The following is a 17,361-nucleotide window of genomic DNA, read 5'->3' as shown; positions in this document are numbered from 1 at the left end:
TCTGGAAAGGATCCGTGGACAAAAGTAGAAGATGCAGCGATGGTCACAGAGTAGGAACTCAAAAATTGTGCCGTTTTATAGTAACTGATTCATTGGGAACACAGCTATGTCATTGGTTTTCAACCTTGAGTCTGCATCAGGAGGACTTGTGAGAGACCCCACTCCAGGGTTTTCGACTCAGCGGGTCTGGGGGTCGGGTGCAGAAAGTTGCATCTCAAACACATTCCCAGGTGAAGCTGGTGGTGCCGGCCACACTTGGAGAAGCACCTTGCTAAAGGATCAACTGTGGGTGGCAGAGGTATGCCTGTGCAGAAGCAGGAGATCTTGAGGCTGACATGGGGGTGGGGACCAGGGTGAGGAATAGCCTCCTCCAGCCTCCCACTCTTATGCTGGATCCACACAGACACACAGCCCGGAGTGGGATGATGGGAGAACACGCCAGGGCCTCCAGCCACTAGCTCAGTCCCTGAGGCAGGATATACACAGGCAGGCCAGGCAAGACCAAGGCAGCCTGAAGGTGCAGCCCATGGTGTTCCCTGCCCACGCCAGTGGACAGACCCAGGCGACCTCTTCAGTCTAGGACAGAACCGTCCCCCATGCAGAGAGCTGGACCCTAAGACTGAATGAGATAAAGACTGAGACACAGAGACTTCCCTGGTGGTTCAGTGGCTAAGACTCCACACTCCCATTACAGGGAGCCTGGGTTTGATCCCTGGTCAAGGAACTAGATCCCACATGCCCAACTAAAGGTTTGCCTGTTGCAATGCAGATCGAAAATCCCGCATGAAACAACTAAGACCTGGTGCAGCCAGATAAGTAAAGAAGCAAATGTTAAAAAAAAAAGCGTGACACAGAGGAGGGCTCAGGATGGAGGGAGGGGTCACAGCACCATTTATTGTCCAAAATAGTACACAGACCTGAGGGCCACTCGCCAAACAGAGAAAAATGAGAACAAAACACAGACTCTTTGGAGCCAAGAGAGAAGGAAAACATGGGGCGGGATCTCCCTCCCTACCCTGGGACATCACGTGGAAGCCCAGGGACCCACCTCCTGCCCAGGCTCCTCCGCCATGCTGACACGGGCCAGCTGCTCCCCAAAGAAGTACAAGGGGCAGGAGACCACCAGGCCCGAACCCCAGCTCCAGAGCCACCTGGCTGCCCCCTCGTCCCCAGGCGGAGGCGGAGGACGGGTCGCAGCCCTGGCTCCTCGTGCCACTGCCACTACCGGCTCTGGGAACAACCTCCCCAGGGCTGGGAGAGGGGATGGACTCCGCGATGGCAGAGAGCGCTCATGAGCCCAAGGACTTCAAACGTCCCAGAGGAGAGAGGCAGGAGGATTCAGGGAGGGTGAGAGCCTTGGCAAAGGGACCCGAGTAAAGGGACGATTTGGGATCTGTGGGATTTACCCAAAAAATAATATTTAAAAATAATTTTAAGTTGGAAAGTATAAAAACAAGATGAAAATTGCCCCAACCTGCGAGGGACAACGAACTACTCAATAATTAATACCGCCCGTGAGGGGAGGGGGCAGGGTATAGAGCGACCTGGAGCTAGCGCGGCCGGTAGCAGTAGACGCCGTACTGGCGGCTGTGTGGGTCGGGGAAGCCAAAGCTTCGGACCCCAGGCTCCAGGGCCCCACAGTTGGAACGTGGGTGAGCCACAGGGTAGCGGGCACTGCCGTCTGCCAGCCAGCCAGCATCGCAGCGGTCCAGGCCACGGAACTTCCAGGCAGCAAACAGCTGGCCCACCTTCGCGATCTGGGCGCCATCTTCCTGGCAGGCCTCCCTTGCCTCTGCCAGCGTCAGCTTCTCAGGGTGCTCCAGGTAGTACACCTGCCCTGTGGGAGGCAAGGCGTGAGGACAGAGAAGGGAGAGGGCAGCCAGAGAGGGCCTGGGGCAAGGCCAGCCCATGCAGACCCCACCACCCAGCCCCCAAAAGACCTGTTAACTCTCTGCACTTAGGGAGCTGCCACACTATGGAGCGTCTGCAGTGGAGATGGTCAGGGGCACCTTCCCAAATCTCAGCCCCTCTCCAAAAGCATCATCCCCCCCAGCCATGGTACCGGGTTCCCCACAATCAGGTCTGTACTCTGTCCCAGCCCTTTCCTAATTTTACTCTAGGTGGGCGCCCCACCTCTGCTGGACCAATCAAGAATCTCTCATCTGCTCAGCCATTTATTGAGCACCTACTAAGTGCCAAACTGGGATATGGCACTGAAACGATGTGTTTTTGTTCATGTATCTTCCCATGAAATGAGCTCCTTTGTGAGGGCAGACTGTGTTTTTTCTGTCTATGATGACCGAGCACCTAGTAGGCACTCAGGGAATGTTGGATGATTGACTGAACCGATGATCGGTGTGAAGCAGCAGCATCAAGGCACAGGGCTTCAGCTGGAAGTGCCAACAGGGTGGGCAGAGAGGACTGAAGGCCCCCCCAGAGGCTGCCCTTCCACCCACAGGCCCATGCTTGGCCAGTCCACTCACCCCTGAGGGCAACCGCGAAGCAGAACACGTCGTAGCGGTGCAGGCGGCGGTGCCGCGGGCCGTAGCTGCGCACGCCGGGGGCCAGCCCCAGACCTCCACAGGGGCGCCGGGCCTGCGTGACGGGGTACTGGACCGAGGCATCCTGCAGCCAGCCCGCGTTGCACCAGTCCAGGCCCTCCTCCCAGGCCCGGAACAGCTGCTCGAAAGAGGCCACCACCGCGTCCTGCTCCTCGCAGGCCTGCTGGGCTTCGTGGAAGTTGAACTTGTAGCGCCCTTGGGGGTGCTGGTAAGGAAAGACCACACCTGGGGAGGGCGGAAAAGGGGGCTTGAATGGGTGGGCAGGGCCCAGTGATGGGACACCCACCTCCACTGAAACAGAGGCTTCCCTCAACACACACACACACACACAGTCCCTCAGAAAAGGTCTACAAACTGTCATCTCCTGTCCGCTGCCCAAGTCCAACGCAGAACCAGTATCTGCTTTACATCTCCCTCCCAGAGCTAGACAGGAGCACAGCAGTACTCAGAAAACTACTAACTTGTTAAAGGAATGAGTCAGTCAAATAATATCCCCAATTACAGACCAGGATTAATACCTAACCCACAGGGCTGTTCCAAGAACCCCACTGCTATGGGCGCAGTATGCCTGCCGAGTCACTCAGTTGACTCTTTGTGACCCCACAGGCTGGAGCCCACTGGGCTCCTGTCTATTTTTCCAGGCAAGAATCCTGGAGTGAGCTGCCATTTCCATCTCCAGGGGATCTTCCCGACCCAGGGACTAACCTTCGTCCTCTACATCTCCTACATTGCAGGAGGATTCTTTACCACTGAGCCACTGAGGAAGCCCATGGTCTCAATTCAGATGTTTAAATCCTAATGCCCAGGAATTCCCCCTTGCGGTCCAGTGGTTAGGAAATGGTGCTTTCACTGCCAGGGCCCAGGATCGATCCCTGGTCAGGGGACTAAGATCCCGCAAGTCGCACAGCACAGCTAAGTAAATAAATCCTAATGCCCAATATGATGGTATTAGGAGATGGCGCCTTTGGGAGGTAATTAGATTATGACGGTGGAGTCCTCATGAATGGGGTTAGTACCCTTAAAAAAGACACCCCAGAGAGTTCCCCCCAAGCCCCTTCCACCGTTGTGAGGACATAGAAGTCTGCGCGACCTGGCACCCTGGTCTGGGACTTCCAGCCTCTAGAACTGTGTGAAATGAATCTGTTGTTCAGAGGTCACCAAGGCTGTTTTGTTACTGCAGCCTGAACTAAGCCACCAGTGAGGAGGTGCTGCCACCTACAGGAGACAGGCGTTGCTGGGCTCTGACTCAGTAGCTGAGACCTCATCGTCTGTATTAACATTAATATGGAAGCTTCAGAGGAGGATGCAAGAAACTTCCCACGTGTGACAGACGACTTTCAGGGGAAGAGGAAAGAAGACAGTGAAAGTGTTAGTGGCTCGGTCATGTCTGACTGTGACCCTATGTATGTAGCCCACCAGGCTCCTCTGTCCATGGGATTCTCTAGTCAAGAATACTGGAGTGGGTTACTATTTCCTTCTCCAGGGGATCTTCCCCACCCAGGTATCGAACCTGGATCTGGATTTGCATTGCAGGCAAATTCTTTACCGTCTGAGCCACCAGGGAAGTCCCAGGGGAAGAGGAGGGATGGGAAAAGGTCTTACTAAAGGAGGCTCGAGATCAGGGAGGTCCCAGGCAGGGGGCTTCCCTTTCTGGTACCACGGTCTGGGAGGTGCCACAGGCTCCCTCAAAATTCCATGTTTGAAATTTTAGTGTAATAAAAAACTTTAAACCCCCTGGGCTCATTCTCTATCAAGTCAGATGAAACCTTAGGGAGAAGGGGTGTCCCTAGGGCCTGGAACTAGTGCTATTCAAAGGCAGGGTCTGGAGTGAGGGCTCCCTGGATTGGGACTGACATATACACACTGTGTGATATATACACTACTATGTATTAAACAGAAAACTAATGAGACCTGCTGTACAGCATGGGGAACTCTACTCAGTGCTCTGTGGTGACCTAGAAGGGAAGGAAATCTAAAACAGAGGGGATACATGAATACGTATGCCTGATTCCCTCTTCTGTGCAGCAAAAAGCAGCATGACGTTGTAAAGACACTATACTCCAATTAAAATTAATAAAAAATAATAAAAAGTGTACCCCCAAAAAAGTGAGGACTCCCTGCTTCTCTAGGCTGCCCCCGTGGTCCCCAGACAACTGGCTCTGACCGGCTCGCACACATCCCACACCATCCCCAACATCAGGGACAAGGAACATGGCCCCTCTGGGACACCATCTAAGCCCCGTGGACTGGGCAGGTGGCTGCTGGTGGCAAGGTCTGCCTCTGATTGACAAGCCCTTGAGCCACATTCTGTCCTCATCTCCTCGAAGGAGGTAAAGGAGGAACTACCCTTATTCTTCATTTTACCTGTGACAGGACTGGAGCTCTGTGGGGAAGGCACCGATCTGGAGTGCCACAGCTGGGATGGGGCAGACATGGAGTCAGATCAGCCTTCCATCTCTGCCCTCCCGGCGGCCTCCCTACCAGGCAGGAGAGGTCGGAGGACACAGCCCCGGCCCAGGGTCAGAGAAGGCAGAAGTCATGTGACGATCACAGCTGGCAGCTTTGGACAGCACTGGCTGTTTTTGCTTTTGTTTTTAATTAGGCAATTTTCTACATAAAAATCCAGAGGTTTCACATACGAATATAAGCTTCTCTTGTCAAATCAGAAAATCTGGCTTGCAGGGACTTCCCTGGTGGTCTAAGGGATAAAGAATCTGCCTTCCAATGCAGGAGATGCAGGTTCGATCCCTGATTGGGGAACTAAGATCCCACATGCCTTGGTGCAACTAAGCCCAATTGCTCTAGAGCCCATGCACCACGACAAAGACCCCTTGCACTGCAACTAAGACCCAACGCAGCCAAATAAGTAAACATTTGAAAGAAAGAAAGAAAATCGGGCTGCACTGGGCTTGCTTCTGGAGTAGCATCATCAGCTGGGCCTGAGTAGGAGGGCCCAGGAGTGGCCCCCGTCCCCACCACCCCGGATCACCCACCCCGGGCTGCCTCATCTGTTTGTGTCACCTGCCAACCCTGTGCAAATCTCAGCTCCAACTCAATGAGCTGTGTCATCAGCTCCTGTCTCCCTCTCTCTGAATAGGACGTGAGCAAGAGGGAGTAGAGAGCAGTGGATTCTGGAGTCTGACTGCCTGGGGTCAAACCCCTACTCGGCCATGTATGAGCTGTGTGACCAAAGTAAGTGACTTGACTTCTCTGTGCCTCAGTTTTCTCATCCACACGTTGCGGGTGAGAATAACAGGAGCTTCCTCGTGGCATTGTTCTGAGGACTGGATGTTTTATCTGCCAGAAGCACAGAGGTCTAGATGCTTTCTCAGGGCCTTCTCCCCACAGCCCCCAGGACCCAGCCACCATCAGGGTCTCACCCCGAAGCTCCAGCTCCACGAGGCCGCTCTCATCCTCCAGCCCATCGATGACCTCGCAGCGGTAGCGCCCGTAGTCCTCCAGCCGCAGGTCCCGGATCTCCAGCGACACTTCCCGCGCTCTGTCCTGCCGCAGGCGCACCCGGCCTCGGTAATCCCCAAAGGTGCGCTGCCTCAGCCCAATGGCCACCAGCACGTCCTGCTCCGGGACCCCGTTCTCCGACAGCTTCCACCATTTGATGCGCACGGGCCGCGGAGAGGCCAGGGCTGGCTCGTAGTGGTAGCGGCAGGGCAGGGTCACGTTGGCCCCTCGGTGGGAGAACAGGGTCTCCTCGGGCGTCTCTACCACTAGCTTCACTCCATTGAAGATGCCTGAGGGGAGAGGCGGGGTGCAGATGGGGACCTCTGGCAGCATGTCGATAGTCCTGCAGGGGCCACCCCTCCCTCACCCTCACCCCCAGTCCTAGATTGCACCGCCCCTGTACCCACACACTCTGCAATGTGACTTCACAACTCCTTCCTTCAGGAGGTGACCTATGAACCACCCCCAGTCCCTGAAATCCTCGCTGGCCCTGCCACTTGCTTTGACCAAATGAATGCAGAGGAAGTGAGTGTTCTGAGGTGTTTGTTCAGAGCCAAGGCTCCAGGGGGTCCTGCTGAGGCCTCTCTCTCTGGGAACCTTGCCAACCACCATCAGAACAAGGCCTGGGCGCCCCTGCGGGGTGAGAACACGCAGAGAGCAGAGACAAGCCCTCCAGCTGAGGCCATCCTAGACCCACCAGCCTCCAGCTGACCTGCCCGCCCACCGCAGGCACAATCAAGGGAGCACAGCCAAGACAGAAGAGACAGAGCCCAGCCCAAAACGCTGGCCCATGAAACCATGAGCAAAGTACACGGCTGTTGTCTTAAACCACTAGGCTTGTTGGGCAGAAGATGAGAACTGGTGGACTTCACTGATGGTCCATGGATGGCAGATGAGAAGTTGCTATGTAGCACAGGGAGGCTATCTCTGGTGCTCTGTGAGAACCTGGAGGGATGGGATGCAGAGAGGGGAGGGAGGCTAGAGACAGAAGGGGTGTGTATAATTATGGCTGATTTGTGTTGTATAGCAGAAACCATGGAGAAGGCAATGGCACCCCACTCCAGCACTCTTGCCTGGAAAATCCCATGGACGGAGGAGCCTGGTGGGCTGCAGTCCATGGGACTGAGTGACTTCACTTTCACTTTTCACTTTCATGCATTGGAGAAGGAAATGGCAACCCACTCCAGTGTTCTTGCCTGGAGAATCCCAGGGACCGGAGAGCCTGGTGGGCTTCCGTCTCTGGGGTCGCACAGAGTCGGACACGACTGAAGTGACTTAGCAGCAGCAGCAGTAGCAGCAATATAACACTGTAAAAATGTTTTGTTGTTATTGAGTCGCTCAGTCATGTCCAGCTCTTCATGACCCCATGAAAGCAGCACACCAGACTTCCCTGTCCTGTTCACTTTTTAAATATATTTAAAATTTTTTAATGGGGGGAAGAAAGAATCCAGCCTTTCACTGCGGTGGCAGTGGGGGGAGGTGGGTTTGATCCATGGTCGGGGAACTAAGATGCCACATGGTTTAGCTAAAAAAAAAAGAAAAGCAAAAGGCAAATTGGTGTAGCTGGTAGCAAGAGCACCTCAGATGGGAGTGTGGGGGGACTCAGATCATCTGAGTCTCCTTCTCTAACACACTGGTCCCAAGAGACCACAGCCTGCCCTTCACTCTGTCCAGCCATCCACCACGACTCTTCCCAAACACCTAGAGACACAGGTGAGATGAGGCCAGGGCTTAGAGAGGAGACTGCAGTCAGGCTCAGGGGGACAAATAAACTCCGAGCCTAACATGCTCCATAAGAACCAGATTTTTGGGCTAAGGCTGGCCCATCTCTCACTTGAGTCTTCCTATTGGGGCCTCATGGTCTCATGGCCTTAGGTCTAGACTTGAGACCTTAGAGGTACATAGAGAAGGGGAAGGGGTAACCTCAGGAGTAAGCAAGGGATAGACAGGGAGGCTCCTTGCAGAGAATCTCATGCTGAAAAACAGCCATACCTAACGACTTGCCTGTGTCCAAGTTTCTATGAGGGTCATATGACCTAACAAATGATGCAGAGTAGGTGCATAAAGCTGCTGATAAAAAGTCACCTGGCTTTTCCAGTAACTGGCCTGAAGTGACCTCTAAAAATGGTTTGCTATTCACTTGACCCAGAAAACTGCACAAAATCAAGAGGTTCAAATTTTCATGTTCACTTTAAGAACACTGCTTCCCTGGTGGCTCAGCTGGTAAAGAATCTGCCTGCAATGCAGGAGACCCCAGTTCGATTCCTGGGTTGGGAAGATCCCCTGGAGAAGGGATAGGCTACCCACTCCAGTATTCTTGGGCTTCCCTTGTGGCTCAGCTGGTAAAGAATCCGCCCACACGCGGGAGACCTGGGTTCGATCCCTGAGTTGGGAAGAACCCCTGGAGAAGGGAAAGGCTACCCACTGCAGTATTCTGGCCTGGAGAATTCCATGGACTGTATAGTCCATGGGGTCACAAAAGTTGGTCGGACACAACTAAGTGACTTTCACTTTCTTTTAAGAACACTCATGAAACCACCCAGGCCATGAAGGGTACGCATATCGGGAAAGCCACCAAGTATCTGAAAGATGTCACTTTAAACATATCGTGAGCCATTCCGTCATTACAATGGTGTTGATAGGTGTTCCCAGGCCAAACAGTGGGACTGGATGCAGGGTCAGTGGCCCAAGAAGAGTGCTGAGTTTTTATTGCACATGCTCAGAAATGCAGAGTGATTCCAGACTTCAGAGCTTAGATGGAGATTTTCCGGTCATCAAGCACGTCCAGGTGAACAAAGCCTCTAAAGATGAGGGACAGGACTTACAGAGCTCAGGGTTGGATCAACCCATACCTAAGCTCCCCTGACACATGTAGATGATCCTTACTGAAAAAGGTCAGATTATTCCTAAACCAGAAGAGAAGGCTGCACAGAAGAAAAAGATATCCCCAAAGCAAAAAAAACAATAATTTATGGCCCTGGGACTTCCCTGGTGGTCCGTGGCTAAGACTTCACACTCCCAATGCAGGGGGCCTGGGTTCCATCCCTGGTCAGGGAACTAGATCCCACATACCTTAACTAAAGATCCCAAAGTGTCACAACTAAGACCCAGCACAGCCAAATAAATAAATAAATATTTAAAAAGAAACTTACGCCCCGGGGAAGAAATGCCGCAAAAAAAAATAAACGCAAATGAAAGTTTTTTAAAAAGTCACCTTGGGGAGGGAGGAGGGAGGAGGGTTCAGGATGGGGAACACATGTATACCTGTGGCAGATTCATTTCGATGTTTGGCAAAACCAATACAATATTGTAAAGTTTAAAAATAAAATAAAATTAAAAAAAAAAAAAGTCACCTGGCCAAAGCTGCATAGCTAGTAAGTGGCAAAATGGAGAGTCAAACACATCTCCCTAACTCCAAACCCCTTTTCCACTGGGAAGACCTGGGGAAGTCACATTTAAGTGGAATTTTGCAAAACTGGCAGGACTTTGGGGAAAGTATAAAAAGCAAAATTGACTGTGCTACAGTGCATTCAGCTCCACACCCATGGGCTGTTGGTTTAGTTGCTCAGTCATGTCTGACTCTTGCAACCCCATGGGCTGTAGCCTACCAGGCTCCTCTTTCCGTGGGATTCTCCAGGCTGGAATGCTGGAGTGGGTTGCCATTTCCTCCTCCAGGGGATCTTCCCAACCCAGGGATCAAACCCGGGTCTCCCGCATTGCGGGCAGATTCTTTACTGACTGAGCCAGCAAGGAAGCCCTCCATATCTGAGGGGCCAGTAGACATGGAGTAACAGAACCACCCTTCTGCTCATCTTAGCGAGAAGGCTGGACCACTGCACTGGCCCAGATGGGAGCAGGGCTGCTGGCTTCACACCCTGAGCCCCCACCCAACTCGGAACTTGCAGGGTCCAGGAGAGGCCTTCGTCACCTAGCCGAACCAAGAGCCGAGTTAAGAGCAGAGCCAAGAGGCCACCCACCTTCACTGTAGCTGTTGCCCAGGTTCCGGCCGTTGGGACGGTTGGAGTAGTAGAAGCCATTGTAGAAAGGCAGGCCGGAGACACAACACAGCAGGAGCAGCAGGATCGGGAGCCGCAGGCCCATGGCGTCACACACCGGGCAGCGCCAGGGTGTCCAGACAAGGCTGGGGCCCGGGGCAAACTGGGAGGAGGAAAACAAGCCAGTGAGAGAAGTCTGCAGCGGGGCCCAGGGACCAACTTACTCATTCGTTCAATCAACAGGAATTTAGCAGCTTCCTTTGTGGTTCAGTGGTAAAGAATCTGCCTATCAAGCAGGAGACAAGGGTTCGATCCCTGGGTCTGGAAGATCCCCTGGAGTTTGTGTGTGTGTGTGTGTGTGTGTGTGTGTGTGTGTGTGTGTGTGTGTGTGGCTCAGATGCTAAAGAATCTTCCTGCAATGCAGGAGACTGGAGTTCAGTCCCTGGGTTGAAAGATCCCTTGGAGAAGGGAACAGCAACCCACTCCTGTATTCTTGCTTGTAGAATTCCACGGACAGAGAAGCCTGGCAGGCTGCAGTCAATGGGGTTGCAGAGTTGGTCACGACTGAAAGACTTTCACTTTCCAACCTTTTTGGCACCAGGGACCTGTTTCAAGGAAGACAATGTTTTCATGGACTAGGGCAGGGTGGTGGTCGGGGTGGTGATGGTTTCAGAATGATTCAAGCACACTACGTTTATTGTGTACTTTATTTTTATTATTATTACATCAGCTCCATCTCGGATGACCAGGCATTAGATCCTGGAGGTTGGGGACCCCTGTGATAGAGCAGCTTCGGCACGCTAGGCACCGTTCTCGCGGCCGGACAACAGCGGTGATGAGCAAGATGAGGTCCCTGCTCTCAGAGGACTGCACTCTGCAGGCAAGATGGGCAACAGGCAAGCCGACAAATCCTAAGCAGGAATTTATTGCTGTCATTTTTTTAGTCCCTAAGTCGTGTCAGACTCTTTTGTGACCCTATGTACCGTAGCCTCCTTTCTCCATGGGATTCTCCAGGCAAGAATACTGGAGTTGATTTCCATGCCTTCCTCCAGGGGATCTTCCTGGATCAGGGATCAAACCCGTGTCTTCTGCATTGGCAGGCAGATTCTTTACCACTGAGCCACCAGGGAAGCCCAAGCAGGAATTAGGAGGCAGTGAAAAGACTGTAGAAAAAATTAAGCAGGACCATATGACAGTATCACCATTTTCAAACTGCAAAGTTGAATTGGAAAAGTTGTGAGCAGCATTTTAAAATAACATTGAAGAGACCAGACTAGACTAGAAAATATCAGGTGCATTCATGGTTAGTGAGGATGAGTCCTGCACTGCAAAGCTTTTGTTTCAGTCCAGAAACGACTGCGGAGGTAGAGGTTAAAAAAATTTTTTTTTTATGCCATGCTAGAATACTTCTGGGGAGCTCTTACAGTTTAAGTGGACACTCAAATATAATAGGCAGCTGGCCCAAGGGCTATAGATTGTGGATTCAATTTTCTTTGCATTGCATCAAAATATTATGTCTTGATTATTGAGATTTTTGGCATGCATACTCCCCTCCCTCCAATTTTCACATGAGGGGACTTCCCTGGTGGTCCAGTGGTTAAGACTTTACCTTCCAATGTAGGGGGTGTGGGTTTGATCCCTGGTTGGGAAGCTGGGATCCCACATGTCTGGTAGTCAAGAAAACCAAGACATAAAATAGAAGCAGTGTTGTAACAAATTCAGTAGAGACTTTAAAAATGGTTCACATTGAAAAAAAAAAATTGTACATGAGCCTCGTGCCCCACATACCTCCCCCTCATTTCTGCCCTGCTTGTCTGTTTACTGAAATTGCTGTGTGTGTACTCAGTTACTTCAATTGGGTCCAAATCTTTGCAACCCCATGGACTGTGGTCTATTGGGTTCCTCTATCCGTGGGATTCTCCAGACAATAATATTGGAGTGGGTTGCCATTTCCTTCTGCAAGGGATCTTCCCAGCCCAGGGGTCAAGCCCACCATCTCCCGTGGCTCCTGCATTGGCAGGTAGTTTCTTTACCCCTGGGCCGTCATTAGAGAGTCTTTATTGGAAACATCCAGGGTGAATTCTGCTTTCTGCTAAGGCTCTGGCTGAAACTTGGGAGAGGAGGACAGAAGGACCAGTGTCTAGATGCCCTTGGGTGTCAGACTCAGCAGCCTGTCCTTTGTCCCCAAGGCCCTGGGTGCTAGTAGTGGCTTTAGGCAGAGGAGCCACAGGATCAGACCTACATGTTAAAAACATCCCTCCAGCACCTGAATGGAAAGCGGACTCTGGGGCAGCGATACCAGAGTTGACAGCAGGCATTTGGAAGTATGAGTATGATCATCAGGCAGCAACGTGGAAAGTGCACAGGGTATAATTTAGGGTAGACAAAGCAGAACACAGACTTGCCACTCTGCTATGATTGTGTGTGACCCTAAGAATGCCTGTGTACAGGAACTAGAAGGGGAGGGATACAGCAAAACCAGAGAAAGGGAGAGGAAGGGAGGGGAAAGAAGAAAAGCATTGGCCTGTAAGAGTGGTGGAACATGGAGGAAACATTCTTGTTTTCAGAACAGTTAGGCGCTCTTACTGGAGAAGAAGCAATGATGTGAAGGAAGTTGATGGGAGGGAGCCCCAAAGCCCAGGGAGGGGCTCTTTGCAGGGAACCCAAAGCCCAGACTTGCCCTGTGTGCTGTGCATGACAGGAGGACGCTGTGAGCCCCGCTCCTGTCCAAGACAAATCCCCAGGTGACATCCACAGAGCCTCTTGGTGACTTAGATCTAAGCAGCTTAAGCACAAACAGGAGCTTCCCAGGTGGCTCAGTGATAAAGAATTCACCTGCCAATACAGGAGATGCCAGAGACACAGGTGTGATCCCTGGGTCTAGAGGGTCTAGAAGATCCCCTGGAGGAGGGCATGGCAACCCACTCCAGTATTCTTGCCTGGGAAATCCGGTGGACAGAGGAGCCTGGTAGGCTACAGTCCATAGGGTCGCAAAAGAGTCGGACAGGACTGAACAACTCAACAGCTCAAAACACATGCAACTTTGTAACCAGAGCACTAACAGAAACAAGAGCAATCCTGAAAAAAAAAAAAAACCAGCATGTCAATCTGCAGTTTGCAGCTTTCACCCACCACTGGGTAAACGCTTCTTCCTTCAGGATGTGGGTTCTTCCGGGCATTGGATTCCAAAAGATACCAGGTTTACCAAAATTAAAAGTCTGACCCAGGGTAGAGTCATCTTCTTAAATGTTTTGTTTTGTTTTTTAACACAGAGGAAATGTCTTTGCAACTTCTTCAGCTGTTTCCCACTTTTTTTTGGCTGTGCTGGGTCTCTTTCCATTGGGCAGGCTTTTCTCTACTTGCGGCACACAGGAGCTTCTCTAGTTGCAGTGGGTGGGCTCACTAGTTGTGATGCACAGGCTTCTCTAGTTGTGGGCTCTCTAGTGGCTGCTCACAGGCTTAGTTGCCCTGAGGTAGTGCTAGTCGCTCAGTCATGTCCAACTCTTTGTGACCCCATGGACTGCAGCCCACCAGGCTCCTCTGTCCATGGAATTTCCCAGGCAAGAATTTGAAGTGGGTTGACATTTCCTTCTCCAGGGGATCTTCCGGACCAAAGGGTCAACCCGAAGGGTCAATCTGAGCAGTATTCTGGCCAGGAGAATTCCATGGCCCTGAGGTATGTGGGATGTAATTCCCCGACCAGGGATCGAACGTGCGTCCTCTGCATTGGAAGGTGGATTCTTAATCACTGGATCACCAGGGAAGTCCCTGGTTTCTACTTTTATCAGTAGAACTTTATACTGAGTTCTGTTCAGCAGCTAAACCAGCAGTACAGTGCTCCTCCTTCACCAAATCTCTCGTGTCCTTCAGATGGGATGGCAAGAGTTTGGATACTGAGAGTTTGGGGAATCTGGACAGGGAGGGATGCTGTGTTATTCAAATCTATTTGGTTCTTGAGTGCTGACAGTGAATAACAAGCATTCAAATAGTGAGGGACATCAATAAGAAAGGCACTTTCTGCAGGACTGACAGCATTTATCTTAAGGAATTCACACATTGCTGAGGTTTGCTCTTTAATGGTGAAGAACTCTTTGTTTTGGTCACTTTAATACATTAGTGAGCTGGAAAAAAAAAAAAAATCACCACCAGACCATGTCATACCGACGTTGCTCCCCTAGGGTTCTTACCAGTCATGCATGAAGTAATTCAAGGTTCAGAAACTAAGCCCTGAGCCAAAACAGCTCTTAGTTTCTGGTCTGGGTTTTTCCCCTAGCTCACTAATGAATTGGAATGACCGAAACAAGATGTGTGGATTCCCTGATTTCTGACGACCCATCCTTTGCTTTTCCCAGCCACCACTTGGCTTAGGACCCCTCTGCACATCAGAATAAGCTGAACCCTGACTTGTTAGGAAGATGAGCTACAGCCGGTACCCCGACTGCACCACCGGGCAGCACACGTCTCCCTGACACCAGCAGAGGGCAACCTTGCCCTCCAGGTCTCCATCAGCCTGCTCCCGGAGAGGAATTTGACTTCGGTGCCCCAAGCCCTTTGAAACCTGCGGTTCCCGGAAAGTAGAAGTCCGGAGGTGTTTCCTACCAGCATTCCCAGCCCGCTGGCCCGTGCAGGGCTGTGGGAGAGGGAACAGGGCGCCTCTCGGTCACCTCCTCCTGGGGCAGAGGACAAAAGGCCCTCCGGAGGTCAGCGCTGGGCGTCAAGGTCCAGACCGGGTCACAGGCTGCTGAAGGCCACCCAGCGAGTTGGTGACAGAGCTGGGTCCAAGTGTCCGGCGCTGTTTTTTGTTTTTTCTTTCCGGGCTGCTCAGGAGCCCTAAATTCCTCCCTACAGGATCCCATCTCCCACCCAGAACTTTACTCTCCGCGCGCTCTGGCTGTTCCCTAAGTTTCCCTAAGTTCCCTAAGTTTCCCACTGAAACCAGGCCTGAAACCCACGAGCATCCATTGCGTTTGCCCTGAGAGGGCCAAAGCAGGCCGGCAGAGGACCACCCGCCCGCTGCCTCAGGAGGTGTCCCCAGCCCCTCGCAGTGTTCCCGACACCCTCTCCCGCTCCCACCCCCAACAGAGGAGCATCCAACTGATGCCCCAGGGCAGAACCCGGCGCCTGCGGCGCTGTGCTGGAGGCTGCGGGATAAGTTGCGAAGAGACCCGGTGGGAGAGAGGAGACCCGGGAGGTGGTCTCGGAGGCCACTGGTTTCCCTCTGAATTGGCCTCCTCGCCGACCACGATCTATGCACAAGGGTCCCACGCAAGCCAGCCCACGCCGCGCGCTGCTCTGAACCCGCGGGCGCCCGGGGCGCCCCCGACCGGCGGCGGCGATCACAACCCAACTTGGCCCCGGCCCCACGGGGCCCGGCTCACTCCTCCTGCCCGCTTTCCCCAACCCCCCGGGAAGCGTGGGGCTGAGAAAGCGGGAAGAGAGGAATTGGTCCATAGGGCGCCCCAGGAGCCCGGCCACCCCTGAGCTACGTACCGTCCCCAGGCGGCTCCTCGACGGCTCGAGCGCTCCGGGCTGCGGGGCTGATCCGGTCGGAGGAAGCAGGAGGACTCGGGGATCTTGAATGGCCAGAAGGGAAGCGGCTGCGGACGAACCCCCGCGCTCCCGCCGGGCCAGCCCCTTAAAGGAACACACGCCCCTTTCCCTCCCTTGGGCTGGGCCCAAACGGAGGAGGTGCGACAGATTTGGGCGGCCTCCAGACTTGCCTGGAGACCACCCCTAATCGGCTGGAGACCACCCCAACCTGCGGAGCATCTGGCAGGCCGCGCGGTGAAGGGAGTGCTCAGGAGTTGAGGCTGTCATATTCAGGGGCGTGGAAGAGGAGCGTTCGCAGAGAGAGGGTCATTAGAACGTACCGGTTTACCAAAAGTAACGGGACTAAGCAAGGGGAAGTCCCCCTCACCCTACCTCCACACTGCGGGTGAGCTATGGTGAGGGAGGGGTGACCGCTCTCATCTGCCTTTCGCCCAGGGAAGGCAAAGGGGCGCTGACATCCCTCCTGCCCTAGAGTTTGACCGTCAGGAAATCTACTGCCGGCTAACTCAGCATCAGGGACAACTCAGCATCAGGGACGGGGAGGCTGCCCCTAGTAGGTGGGACTAGAGTGAGTAGTCTTGGGGGTGGGAAGGGGGAACACAGGATGGGCAGATGGTGCTCCTGCAGCCTGCAGGGGCGGTCAGGCTTCTGCCTGGTCCTCCAACTGGGGTGACTCGGCTTTAGACTCCTGACCTGTCAGCACAGCTATCAGGCAGCCACCTCCCAGGACGCCTGTTTGGACTGGGTGTTTAATTTTCCCTCCAGGCCAACAGGAGGCCTGGCCTGGAAGCCCCATTGGTTCCTCAGCAGCCAAGCCTAAGGAGATCTTTCCGCCTTGGCCAAGTGGTCACTGAACCCGGAACCTCTTCCTAAATACACCCTGACAGTATGTGTGTGTGTGTGATTTGCCAGGAGCATCTCAGAGCACAAAGAGCTGCTGTAGTAGTGTGTGTGTGCTTAGTCGTGTCCAACTCCTGTGACCCCATGGACTGTAGCCCGCCAGGCTCCTCTGTCCATGGGATTCTGCAGGCAAGAATACTGGAATGGGTAGCCATTCCCTTCTCCACGGTGGACTAAATTGCACCCAAAGTGAATGCCGGCCTGATGGGCAAAAGGGAACCAGTGCAGTTTCCTCTCCCCAAGGGAGAGCTGTCAGAAGACTGGGTGCAGAATGGATGGGATGGGGAAATGAGTAGGATGCAAGTTACAATTAGGAAACCCTTGCAAGCTCTGGTGACAATGATCCAAGTTTCTGAGGCCCCTGATGAGCCAGGCTTTGCATCAGTGCTTATGTACATTCTCTCCATCCAACCCAAGGCCATGGAGTTGGTCCTCTTATTTCCGCTTTACAGATAGGAAATGAGGCTTAGAGGGATTTAAGTAAATTGCCCAAGATCACTCAGAGCCAGGATTTGAACCCAGATTCTCCAACTTGGAGGCTTCCCTGGTAGTTCAGATGGTAAAGAATCCGCCTGCAATGCAGGTGACCCAGGTTCGAGCCCCATGTCCGGAAGATCCCCTGGAGAAGCAAATGGCAACCCACTCCAGTATTCTTGCCTGGGAAATACCATGGACAGAGGAGCCTGGTAGGCTACAGTCCATGGGGTCACAAAGCATCAGACACGACTGAGTGACTAACGCTTTCACTGTTCTCCAACTTGAGGCCTTGTGCTCCTAATCACTCCACTGTATTTAAACCAGGAATGAAAAGGTGTCTAGACTCCTGGGAGACGCAGGTCAACAGGTCCCAGTGCTGACAGCCACACACGTAGGGAGAGGGATGGATGGACGTCAGG

General features: G+C 53.0%; 1 protein-coding gene across 1 annotated transcript; it reads right to left on the bottom strand.

Annotated features, from left to right (window-relative positions):
* Window positions 1–862: 862 nt before the first annotated feature.
* HAPLN3 (hyaluronan and proteoglycan link protein 3) lies at window positions 863–15,802 on the bottom strand. Its single transcript, XM_086364623.1, has 5 exons — window positions 15,506–15,802; window positions 9,998–10,178; window positions 5,942–6,310; window positions 2,484–2,786; window positions 863–1,837 (listed from the first exon to the last, which is right to left on the bottom strand). Exons 2-5 carry the CDS (start codon window positions 10,119–10,121, stop codon window positions 1,551–1,553), a joined length of 1,083 nt encoding a protein of 360 aa, XP_086220749.1. The 5' UTR covers window positions 10,122–10,178; window positions 15,506–15,802; the 3' UTR covers window positions 863–1,550.
* Window positions 15,803–17,361: the final 1,559 nt, after the last annotated feature.

This window comes from Bos grunniens, chromosome 21 (assembly GCF_055505025.1).
Source record: "Bos grunniens cultivar Pamir isolate PY7600 chromosome 21, Bosgru_T2T1.0, whole genome shotgun sequence".
Lineage (NCBI taxonomy): Eukaryota > Metazoa > Chordata > Mammalia > Artiodactyla > Bovidae > Bos > Bos grunniens.
This window is presented reverse-complemented; position numbering and strand designations above follow the sequence as displayed.

Bases quoted from the DNA above. Each gene is read 5' to 3' on its own strand.
- HAPLN3 (XM_086364623.1), bottom strand. From the start codon at position 10,121: ATGGGCCTGCGGCTCCCGATCCTGCTGCTCCTGCTGTGTTGTGTCTCC. The intron at 2,787-5,941 runs GTGAGACCCTGA...CGCCCTCCCCAG, and splicing joins CGTGGAGCTGGAGCTTCGGG to GTGTGGTCTTTCCTTACCAG. The intron at 1,838-2,483 runs GTGAGTGGACTG...TGCCTCCCACAG, and splicing joins CTTCGCGGTTGCCCTCAGGG to GGCAGGTGTACTACCTGGAG.